At 43.3% G+C, this 12,612-nt stretch overlaps 1 protein-coding gene across 1 annotated transcript in view; it reads left to right on the top strand.

Annotated features, from left to right (window-relative positions):
• The window catches only part of ABCA2 (ATP binding cassette subfamily A member 2), a 90,966-nt gene that overhangs the window by 49,715 nt on the left and 28,639 nt on the right, over positions 1 to 12,612 (top strand). The window contains exons 17-22 of the mRNA XM_048512004.1: positions 781 to 895; positions 5,873 to 6,063; positions 7,204 to 7,354; positions 8,519 to 8,723; positions 9,544 to 9,708; positions 11,932 to 12,067. Coding sequence (XP_048367961.1) covers positions 781 to 895; positions 5,873 to 6,063; positions 7,204 to 7,354; positions 8,519 to 8,723; positions 9,544 to 9,708; positions 11,932 to 12,067 — 963 coding nt within the window. The remainder of the gene's footprint in view (positions 1 to 780; positions 896 to 5,872; positions 6,064 to 7,203; positions 7,355 to 8,518; positions 8,724 to 9,543; positions 9,709 to 11,931; positions 12,068 to 12,612) is intronic.

Below are 12,612 nucleotides of genomic sequence, written 5' to 3' on the forward strand. Positions count from 1 at the left end.
CACCATAAATCCACTATGATTTGTATGTATTATGTCTTTGGGCACCCAAATGCTTAATGATTACTTTATCATCTCTTCAGACACTATCTAGCCCTTGATGGCAGTTTAGCTAGAGGTGCCCATGCCTGAGGCTGCTGCCCTTTGCCCCCATACTGTGCCTCTAGTGCACAGGTGTCAAACTTGCAGCCCTCCAGATGTTCATGAACTACAATTCCCATCAGCTCTTGCCAGTATAGCCAATGCTCATGTTGGGAGGGACTGATGGGAATTGTAGTTCATGAACATCTGGAGGGCCACGAGTTTGACACCCCTGCTATAGTGGCTGCATGCTGATTTGCAGCTGGAACAGCTGAGGCTTCTTCTATCCTTGCTTCCCAGATGTCTCAACCCAACAGGACAAGGACCCTTTGCCCAAATAAGTCTCCCTAAACTTGCAGAAGAAGAGTCTCGTGAGAGTTTGGAGAGCCCTGTTTAACTCATGGAGCTTGTCTTGTGTTTAGGAGGCTCCTGGGGGATCAAGTAGAGAAGGGTTGTCCCCTGCTTTGACTCCTGAGTGAGGATGACCCAGAGGAAGTGAAAGAGAAGGCAGCAGCAAGGCAGAGGTGCTATCGCAAGCAGAGGCTGTTGCTCCCTCGGAAATCCCCTCCTCCCAAGACCTCGTACCTCCCACTGATATATTATGGAGCCAGCCTTGGTTTCCTATGGACTGTGGTGAGATGCAACTTGATCAAGGGATTGTTTCTGTTGATGTAAGAAATGTCATTCTCTTTCTCTCCCCAGTTTCCTGTTTGTCATTGAGCACATGATGCCCCTCTGCATGGTCATTTCGTGGGTCTATTCAGTGGCGATGATGATCCAGCACATTGTGGCAGAGAAGGAGCACCGCTTGAAAGAGGTAAGACCACTGCATAGGTCTGTGGTGGGAAGAGGGGGCTGATGGATTCTTGTTTCCAAAGGCCCGAGACTAATATCTTGCTTTTTGGATAACCCTTCTTTACTTCTTAGGGAAAAGTCCTGTGTGTGTTGTCTGGAGACACTTGCAGGATTAGGGAATAGTCAATGTGGAAGGCCACACATTTATTTAAAATATTCCTCACCCCCTTTTTGATTCAGATTGGTCCATGTCTGCTTGTTCAGAATATTTCTATGCTACTTCTGTAAAATCATGCTTAAGGTGTTTGCAATTAAAAGCAATATTTTTAAAAAGCAAGCTGATAAAATAAAATCCCTAATTAAAAGCCTGGGTAAAAAGATGTGTATTAGGTGCCTAAAAGAAAGTAGAGTAGCTGCTAGGCAAGCCTCAAGGAAGAGGGAATTCCAAAGGCCAGGTGCCACCATAGAAAAGGCTCTGTCTCTGGTCACCACCGCATTTACCTCTGAAGGTTGGGTTTACAAGGTTGACCTCTGATAACATTAAACACCATAGAACTAATAACATGTTAGATAAGTGCTATCACCATCCAGTAAAACTGATATTATAGTCACACAAAAAACCAGGAACCACTTTGTTGTGTTTTTTTATCTGTGCTGTTAGAACTTTGTTAATGAACTTAGAGTGCAGTCCTGGCAACACCTTCCTGTTAAACAGAATGGGACTTACTTCTCAGTAGACCCATTTAGAATTGCATTCTAAATGATGCTATCTGTCCTTACAGCTTGCTGCTTCGTTGTTTTCTGTCTTAAATGCAAAGAGATAAGGCAGGATATATATATTTTAAATAATAATCCAAATTAAACAGATCAGAACCAACTCTTAACCAAATATAAACAGAAAAACAAAAGCATCAACTGTAGTAATAGGCAGGCACCAAAAGCTGTTCAAATAAAACTTGCATTGAGACTTTCAGCATTTAGAAAGGACAGATATCCTTTGGAAAGGAAATCCACAGCCGTTGTGCCATATCTGAAAAGGCCAAGGTCCGTGAACAGTGCTGGAGACAGACATTTCTTCTGTAGGTGACTCAGTACAGTTTTCTTTTATACCTGTCCTCAATAAATCCCTGCCCTTTTTTCTTTTCTAGTGGAAGTCTTTGTCAATTTCAGTTTTTGCCTCCTTTGGTCATCTCTAGCAACGCCTTATCCATCCATCACTCTGTGTCCGAAATCATTCCATCTCTTCAGCAGTCTGTGTTGTTACTCTCTGATCTCTTGGGAATGACATCACTGTCTTGCAAAGAACCCGTGGTCTGCTAGAAATCCTGGCAAGGCCTGTCCTTTCTTACCAGCCTCCTCCTCCATTTCTGTTTTTGATATTGGCACTGCCCAAGGTCTTTTTGGCTCTCTAGGCTGCTGCTTAGCAAGAGCATGTGGGACTGGCAGGGGCACTGAGCCAGGCAGTGCTTGACTGTCAATCTCTGGATATGTGCCTCTCTTGGCCGAAGGAGGGAGGGGAGTTGATAGAGCATGCCAAGAGGGCTTCCCCCCCAGTGCTGAGCTATGCAAAGACTAGAAGGCGAGCTGCCCAACAAACTATATCAGGAGGAAGTCCCTTAAATACAACAGTGGGTGTCCCTGTAGAGTTTTTAGCTTGTGGACTGCCTTGGGAAGAATTAAGTTCTAAGCGCTTTCAATAGATTAATCAGTGGAAAAGATTCCATACAGTTGTGCGTGGGGAGCTGCCTTTGAAGCATGTTCTGAAACTAGCTGCTTTAAAATGCAGCCTCCGGATTGCTTGTAGGATCACGTTGTCCAGAGGCGTGTTTCTCCCACCTAGATTAATATGTGCTGACAACCAGCTAGTTTCTGGGCTTGATTCAGAGTACTTGTACAAAGCTGCCTTATACTGTGCATCTAGGCCATCTAGCCTGGTCAGGAGTGGCTTAAAACCATAATACAATTTGTTGGAAACTTGTCAAGAGATTAATTACAGTAAGAATCGAGGAGAATGAAGCTGCGATTCTTAACAAAATTATTGTCTATATATTCCTAATACTTAATTTAATGGTGCTTATATTATGAAAAAACACTTGTTATATTTTTGTATTTGGAGCTTGGGAAGGAATTTCTTTGTATAATTGCTTATGTTCAGGCGGGATGTTGCCAAATTAGTTGTTCAAATCCATGTGTTTTTTTTTCCAGGCTATTGTTGTTTGGGGCCATTACTTTCAGTGAAAAATCTGTTGGAGGGTCTTGGGCAACTGTTTGTAAAGATAAGGGCACCACATTTGCACAGGACATAGCTCTCTGTCTCATCTGAATGCCAACCAAAGGTTTAAGTGAATTGATGCAAAAGGTTCATTTTTACAGCCCCCCAAAGTAGATGCCTCTGAGTGCACTTCTCTGATTTCTATCAAGGAGAAATAGCATTAGAGGCTGGCATTAAAAAAAAACCCCTGCCTGCATTCATTTCATTTTCAAACTCCAACAATGACTGATTGACAGTAACAAAAATTAACCTTTCCACTGAACACTCTGTATTTGCCGTCAATGTAACCATCTGTACTAGTGATTTCCATGTGTGTTGTCAACCTGGGAATCTCATAGTGCAGGCCCCTTCTGTTCACCTTGAGAAGCAAATCTCCTCTCAAAGTGATTTTAGCTACCAAAAGAAAATAACCTATTGTTTGTTTCTGGCCCTGGAATCCAGAATCCACATAGGCTGTGCACAGGTGATAGAAAATCTGATCTGCTATTTGCAAAGAAAATCTATTTTTATGAAGGATGCAACCTCAACTCCTCTTGAGACCATGACATTCGGTCTCTAACTAACTGCCAGTTGTTAGGAGAAGAATTGGCCTAAAGCAGGGAAAGCGAGGTGGGACGGCTGGCCACGAATGCTAGTGGATCAATACAACAAATGGCTGTTTAATAGCCTAGATATAGGCAGCGCTTCCCTGGGGATTCTGAAGCAATGCTGAGCTGTGAGCAAAATGTTCCATCCCACACCTTTTGCCTCTGCCTGACTCAGAACAGGAGAGTTGCCTTGCAGGAGGAGGATATTGCTTTGAGATTTTCAAAGCTCTTTTTGTGCACACTTTTGGTTATCCTTGAAACAGTCTAGACACAATTCATAATTTACCTCTTAAAACCCTGGTCATTTTGGAATTGTGGCTGAGTGGTATGGTACCTGGCTTGCATGCAAAGGTTCCCAGGTTCAATTCCCAAATTACCAGTTCAAATGATCAGATAGATGATATGAAAGATCTGAGACACTGGAAAGCCTTCCAGTCATGCTAGACTTCAATAGAGCAATAGTTTGACTCCATAGAAGGCAGCTTTGTGTGTTCATTTGACCAGAGTACTGGAAAGATCACCTTTTCTTGTGCTGTCTTGCTCTCTAATTAAGATCTGAGACTCAAGTCTTTCTATCTGTTCCCCTTACCCATGGAGATAACTGGCAGCTAGAAATGGGGCTTTCTCAGTGACAAGACCCCCTCTGGCATCCCCTTGAGGTTTGCCTGGCATCTGCTGTGTGACATGTAGGTCAAAGGACTCTTGTTTTGCCCAGACTTTAATTGAAGAAGAAGAGTTGGATTTATATCCCCCCTTTCTCTCCTGTAGGAGACTCAAAGGGGCTTACAAACTCCTTTCCCTTCCCCCCTCACAACTAATACCCTGTGAGGTAGGTGGGGCTGAGAGAGCTCCGTAGAGCTGTGACTAGCCCAAGGTCACCCAGCTGGCTTGTGTGGGAGTGCACAGGCTAATCTGAATTCCCCAGATAAGCCTCCACAGCTCAGGCGGCAGAGCTGGGAATCAAACCCGGTTCCTCCAGATTAGAGTACACCTGCTCTTAACCACTACGCCACTTATCTCATCTTATGGTTTGGTTAGTTTAATATATTCTGTGATGGCATATAAATGTTCCAGTTGAAATAAATATCCTGCAAGATAGTTTAGTATTGCTAGCCTCATAGTGTAGTTGTAGAGTGGGTGGGGTTCGAAGTTGAGAAAGCCTGAGGTAAACCAATCTTACAGATTTGCTAGCCTCATAGTGTAGTTGTAGAGTGGGTGAGGTTTGAAGCTGAGAGAGCCTGAGGTAAACCAACCTTACAGATTTATGTCCCAGGTGAGATTGAACCAGGGGCTACTTGGAGGCAAATATGTCTGTGGTCATGTGGCTGAAATCTTCAGGAAATCCCAGTTTCCTTACACAAAAATATGAATTTTTTAGGATTCAGAAACAAACATTCAAACCTCCATACTGCCATGAAGCTGGCTGGATGTTTCTTGTCCAGTCCTTCTGATCTTTTCCTCACAGGGCTTTTGTGATAACATGGGGAGAGAGGGAATAATGTGCACCACCTTCAGCTTCTCTCAGGAAGTACGAAAGGACAAAATGTATAAATCTGTGTCCTCCGCCACATTGCATCTTATACAGTGGAACCTTGGTTTTCGTTGGTAATCCGTCTGAAAAGAATCAATGAAAACTGAAACTGATTAAAACCGAGGCAAACTTTTCCATAGGAATCAATGTAACTCCAATTAATCCGTTCTAGGCACTCCAAAAAACAGACCAAAAACACATTTTTGGTGAATAAACATAGTGTTTAATGCTGAAAACAGTAACAAACAATAACACTAGGACCAGCTTCAAAGCCAGTGGACCAATGTCGCACCAGAAAGCTGTCCAAAGAGGTCTGTTTCTGATGCCTCTTTAAGATTTGTCTGAAATGGGGCAAGACATTGTCATTAAACAAGTTGCAGACACGGCCTGCAACAGCTTTGTCCGGGTGATTTTTCTCCACAAACCCCTGCACCTTCCTGCAAATCGATGAAAACCGAGACAAATTTTTCACTGAAAAAATCGATGAAAACTGAAACCAAAGGCAATGAAAACTGAGGTTCCACTGCATCTGTTTTATGAGAGCCCCCTTCAAACGTCACTGAGGCAGGAATGATGGGCTGACTCTGTGCGCATCTTCCCCCCCGGCAGGTGATGAAAATGATGGGGCTCAACAATGCAGTTCACTGGGTAGCCTGGTTCATCACGGGTTTTGTCCAGCTCTCCATTTCAGTCACGGCGCTCACCGCCATCCTCAAGTACGGCAAGGTCCTGATGCACAGCGACGTCTTCATCATTTGGCTCTTCCTTGCCATCTATGCGGTGGCCACCATCATGTTTTGGTGAGTTGTTGGAGGGGAAACCAGAGGCGTCCTGGGGAAAATGGCACCCGGGGAACACCTGCTCAGGGCGCCCCAGTGCCCCACCCCATGTCCCACTTACCTTAGCCGGAGGAGGAGGGCGACGGCAGTCCCAGGCAGCTTGGCAGGTCCGAGTCAAGGGGTGCCCAGCCCACCTGCCCCTTCAGGAACCTCAAAATGGAGGCTAGGAAATGGGAAAGCAACACACTCCCAAATCATTATGTGTGTTCAAAGCACTTTCCAAGCATTCTCTGTAATATGGTGATCTCGTCATACTGCGGGGAGGTGTTTTAATTTTAATTTAGAACATTGGACAAACATTCCCTTTTCTCCCAAGCAATGTACACAATAGAATAACAGGATTTTAAAAACAAAATCACACACACACACACACACACATAAAATCCACAAAATTGTGGAGGGTGGTTTTTTGAGAGCCCGCTTGTCTGTCTGTGCCAGTGATCAGGATCTGCTAGTTTGGAGCTCTCTCTTACTCTTAGTTCTTGTTGGCGTTTGTGCTGAATCCCCTTGGGTTGCTGGTTGGGGCTCACAACATTGGCTGCTTCTTAATAAAATTCCCTGCATGCGTCAAGCCGTATTCTAGTGCACTGCCTTCTCCCTGACGCACTTGTTTCTTGCATATAGGGTTTTTTTTAATATGAAGGAACACTGGATTCCAAGTCCCCACTTGCAGCATAATTTGACCCAACCTAGCACATATATAACTTTATCACTTCAGTGGGAAACAAGCAAATCTGGCATATATTTGCTTAATTTGAATACTGTATTTCTTTGTCCTGGGATTGGGATCTTTCAATACTGGCTTGCAGCTGAGAAGCCAGTGTTGGAGAGAAGTGTGTGTGCCACGGGGCAGTGCTAACAGCCCAGGATTTAAAAGGCTGTCTACCAAGACATCCAGGATAGGCGTGTCCTTCACCTAGAAGAGGAAGGATATGCACTTTAGGAATATCTTGCATTGCCTCTGACCTGGTATATAAAGCTGGAAGTGCCAGGGAGGGTCTTGGAGTCCTGGCAGTCAGAATAAATTCATTTTGAGGAGGGGGTGTCCTTGTTTCTCCTGTTGAATATGGGTTTATGTGATCTTTGCTTTGTTTCTTTCAGCTTCCTGGTGTCTGTGCTGTACTCCAAAGCCAAGCTGGCCTCTGCCTGTGGAGGCATCATCTACTTCCTCAGCTATGTCCCTTACATGTATGTCGCTATCCGGGAAGAAGTGGCCCATGACAAGATCACAGCCTTTGAGAAGTGCATTGCTGTGAGTAAACGTGGGCCTTCCTTTTGATTGCTTTTCTGAGGCTTAGTAGCAGCAAGGAGTCAATGCCTGGGAATCTTCATGCAGATATGTCCCCTGATGACATCACTTGCCTGCTTCTCCTTATTGCCCTCTTAAAACCCGAAGAAGGGTGTGTGGTAACAGGGATATTATCTCTGGTAATGGAACTTACTAGCAAGCAGCTGGAGTGAGAGGGATTTGATTCCATTATACATTAGTTGATTTAAATTGCCTTTTTTTTGTTACTGAGGTTTTTAAGGTGGTATATCAAAACAACAGCAAAACCGCCCACTCCCACCCCCTGTGAATTCATAGTCACTAAAACCCGTAGAACTGGCAATAAATGAAATTTACATCAGTGAAATTACTGCTGTGTTTTTCAAAAAAGCTTTTAAATATTCAAAATAGTAGAAGATAAAACTCAAGGTTAAATTCAGCAGTAAAATGTAAATTGACTCATCCAAATTCTAAAACTAGGACCAGCCACACACATGACAGAACTACATCTTAAAACCGCACGTTTTCACTGAATACCTAAAACTCACCAGCCATTCTGGAGGGTCTTGGGCAGAGATAACTTAGTCTCTGTTTCTTGAGACTCTTTAACAGAGACGCCGGTGACTGAAACAGGAATATATATGTATTTTTTACAAGGCATTTACTTTCTGAAAGCCAAAGTCATCCTCTTGTAGAAAGTAGTGGAGGCTGGAAATGTTGTAAGATAATGACCTTATTTTAGGACAATATAAATAATGTAAGTTATGAGCACTCAATTTTATATCAAGTGCAGAAATTCTGGTTCCTGAGAAGAACCTTTTTCAAGCCACTTTCTGTACTTTATGGTAAAGCGGTTGAAAATGTGTGTGCCGTGATGGGTGTTAAAAGTCTCAAAAGCGAGAGTGGGAGGCTCAGCTCCCTCTGGTAGCCAAGGCATGAGGTGTGTTCAGCACCCTGGATAGTTCTTTGCTTCTCTTCTGGAGTAGCTGTAGGTGCTTAATTTCTGCAACCATGTGCCTAATGTTGCAAAATTAATTTCTTTTTGATGTAGAATTCTCACTGTTCATAGATAGTCTGGAGTAGAGAGAACCCAAGTGCATTGTGGTTGAGATGACACTACCTGATTTTCTGTGGTCATTTCTTTCTCAGTCCCTGATGTCCACTACAGCCTTTGGCCTGGGATCCAAGTACTTTGCCCTGTATGAAGTGGCCGGCGTAGGTATTCAGTGGCATACCTTCAGCCAGTCACCTGTAGAGGGGGATGACTTCAACCTTCTCCTATCAATGATGATGTTGATTATCGATGCTGTAGTCTATGGGATACTGACGTGGTACATCGAGGCTGTGCATCCAGGTAGGTATGGGATGGGGATGTAAGTGTGCATGGCTGTCCATCTTTGCTTAGAAGTGGGCTGTAGCTACAGAGTTGTACATCCAGGAGTAGTGGCATGTAGATTTGCAGGTTTGGCCAACCCATTGGCAGGCAGACCAACTTCACAGAGTTGATATGATATAATGGAAGAAATATGTTAACCACCCTATGGAGGTGGCGGATACAAATGGAAACAAGTATTTAAGAAAAAATTGCTATGGTTCTTGCTTCAAATGTCCTGGCAAATATTCATGAAGGTGGACTGTCTGTCCACTCACAGTAGCTGTATTAGCATTTGTTATATGCCTCTGATGTTTGACAGGAAGAAGGTGGACTAATTTCCCCCAAATTCCCATGCCTGGTCAATTCAGAGGTGATTGTTCCTAGTCACAGGCCTCAGGACTTTATTTAGAACCAAACCACCCCCAAGTTAGTTTAATCATCTATACAGTGGTTTGTCAGTGCCAAAGTTACAGAAGCCAGAGTACTCATTAAGGATTGCGAATGGGGCATCCTAGTTGCATTGTTGCTGTTTCTTGACATATAGTTCTTGCACATCACCCGGCTGTCCATCAGTATATTTTTAAATGAGAGCCTGAAGTGCTTTGCAAATCAAATTGTTGTAATCTTTATAACACCCCAGTAAGGTAGACCACTGTTATTATTCCCATGCCTAAAACCACATGGTCAATTATTGGCAGAGGTAAAATTTGAATGGGAAACCTTCTGTACCACACTTCAGTCTCTTAGCAGTGAAGCTATTCCGACGCAGATTTTACACTAGTTCTTGTTCCTTCCTCAGGGATGTACGGCCTTCCCCGGCCCTGGTACTTCCCATTCCAGAAATCCTACTGGCTGGGGAATGGGCGCACTGAGGCCTGGGAGTGGACTTGGCCCTGGTCACGTACCACCCGGTTGAGCGTCATGGAAGAAGATCAAGCTTGTGCTATGGAGAACAGGAGGCTGGGTAAGAAGGGGCAGTGGAAGTGCCCTGGTGGAAGCAGCGGAGGTCTGAGGGGTTGGGGGAAGGGGTGAGAGGCCTTGAAAAGGAGAAAATAAAAATATGGAGAAAGGCGTCAGGAAAGTATGGAGAAAGGCAACGAAGACTCATTGGAAACAAATTGATTTTCTGGTTCAGAAAGAAGGACCTTTTGTGTGAGGATGATGTTCTTTAATTACCCTGTCAGCTCCAGAGCTACTTTTTTTTTAAAGTCCTTTCCTCCAATGGTAACCTGGATTGTAAAGACTGCATTACAAGATCCAACCAAACGACCATCTGATCTTGATGGATGCCCACAATCAAACTGATGCCAAGTCCCCTCCCCTAGGAGCAGCAGTGGCATAGTGGTTAAGAGCAAGTGTACTCTAATCTGGAGAAACCGTGTTTGATTCTCTGCTCTACCGCCTGAGCTGTGGAGGCTTATCTGGGGAATTCAGATTAGCCTGTGCACTCCAACAAACGCCAGCTGGGTGACCTTGGGCTAGTCACGGTTCTTATGAGCTCTCTCAGCCTCACCCACCTCACAGGGTGCTTGTTGTGAGGGGGGAAGGGAAAGGAGTTTGTAAGCCCCTTTGAGTCTTCTATAGGAGAGAAAGGGGGGGATATAAATCCAACTCTTCTTCTTCCCCATTTGTTTTCTCCCAGCAGCTGCTATTCAGAGGTATTCTAAGCAACTGAGAGAACTATCCCTGCCCATAAATTTTTCTGGTATGTGGCCATCACCACACCTTGTGGCAGGGAATTCCATGAGCAAATTATGTGGTCTGTGGTGAATTATTTATTTAACCTGAGGCCTTTATTAACTGCTTCCTATTCTCTGCCCTTCCACCTGCCTGGATGCCTGCAGCAAGTATGCAACAAAAGAAAAACATCCCAACATTTTAACTGGAATGCAATAAAAATAGTATGTGGGGCTAATGATATCAATAATATAAAGTCAAGCAACAATGTTATGGAATCATTTCAACCAACAGCTGGATAAATAAAATAATTTGAAACCATTTAGCTGCATCAAAGAATGTACCAGTTTTTTATGTTCACCAAACTGTTCAAAGCCCAAAGCAAAGTGTAGAATACTGCCTAATCTTCAGTGTGTGAGTGCAAAAGAAAAGTCTTTCACCTGTTCTCTGAAAGTTGCCACTAGGTGATAGGAAGACTATCCTTTCTTTTCCCCTTTGCATAAATTTATTGCCAGTTATTTTTGTTTGTTTTAGGGAAAGTATATCCTGTTTCATTATTATAAATGTTACTCAAGGAAGCTTACAATATCACTGTCTAAAAACAAACACAAAAAATTTCAGTGCATGATGAATAAGCCCTTGGTCTGCACCCTGAGGCCTTAAAATGCAGTATGGGATGTACTGCAGATTTAACTAGGTCCCACAGTGCTAGATGAAAAACAGATTTCAAAATGCACTAAAGGCTACTGGGAAAGTCAAGCAAGGCAAATAAATGGTCATTCTTTGACAACAGAAAAGCAAACAGTGTTTCAGATTTGTCTCCAGTGGTAACTAGAATAACTAGGTCTCACTGTTCGAGCAGATACTAGGGGAAAACATTGATAACCTTTACAATAACAAATCTGAAGATTAATTTTAGACAACAGCTCTGCCTGTAAATGTTTTTTTCCGTTGCTTAAGTGTTATTTTCCTGTATCTTTAGATATCCAGCAGCTGGCGGTTTAGATGGCTTTTAGATATTATGGCCTCTCATTTTTGTATTTTCTTCCATTTTCTATAATTTATTTGTTTTTAAACAGTGAAATTATTTTTCACTTTCCTCTTTATTTTCTATTCCCATATTCAAGCTTGATAAATTCAGAATCATGCAATCTTGTCAGATTCTGGTTCATCTTACTAGAAAAATATTATGTGGTGACACTTTGGAACTTTTCATAACTGTTAGCTGCAGTGTCAGTGTTGTAAGAGAAAGTGAAGCGTTTTGCTCTTTGCATTCTCTTAACCTTTCATAATTTTATAAGCCTTCACTGCACCCCATCATAGTGAGTTCAGAATAGAGAGAATCTCCAGACAGAATAACTATGTGAGGCTGCTGCATAATGGTGGAACTCACTATCAAAGGATGCTGTGACTGCATTAGTATAGCATGTCTTGAGGAGGTTTCTTTATATTGTTACAATTCTGTTACAGCTAATAATAATCCCCACACTTCAATTTTTTCTGAATCCAGAGGAGACTCGTGGCATTGAAGAGGAGCCAACCCACCTTCCACTGGTGGTTTGTGTGGACAAACTGACCAAAATCTACAAGACAGACAAAAAATTGGCCCTGAACAAACTGAGAGCCTCAGCGTATGAGGAACCAGAGTGAGATTGTCATTCCTGAGAGCCACAATGGAGCTGGCGGAACAGGAGCTTCACAATAACCACATGGTGAGTGACTTAGCTGTAGGGCATAGAAACACCAAATGTCAAGGGGGATAAGGTCACGTTCCCTCTGAGCAGCTGCTGCCCAGGCCAGATACCACCAGGTTTAAGTGATAAAGGCCCCAGTAGTAGGATTTTATCATCACTCTCTCAAAGTACTCCTTGGGGGGTGGGTGAAAGGAAAGTGGTGGTTGAAAGTACCCTGGTGGGGTTTTCAAGGCAACAGATATTTGGAAGAAGTTTGCCATTGCCTGCCTCTGTGTCATGACCCTCATTCATTGGATGTCTCCCATCCAAATGCTTACCAGGGTTGACCCTGCTTAGCTTCTGAGTTCTGACAAGATCAGGCTAGCCTGGGCTATCCAAGGCAGTGCTGACTGTAATTAGCTAGTTTTAAACCAGTTAATATTGTAGGAGTGCGTTAAACATTACAATAAAGCTGCCCGCTTCGAATCAAATGTTCTAATGGTTACAAACTGGACCAG

Source organism: Sphaerodactylus townsendi, linkage group LG12 (assembly GCF_021028975.2).
Source record: "Sphaerodactylus townsendi isolate TG3544 linkage group LG12, MPM_Stown_v2.3, whole genome shotgun sequence".
NCBI lineage: Eukaryota > Metazoa > Chordata > Lepidosauria > Squamata > Sphaerodactylidae > Sphaerodactylus > Sphaerodactylus townsendi.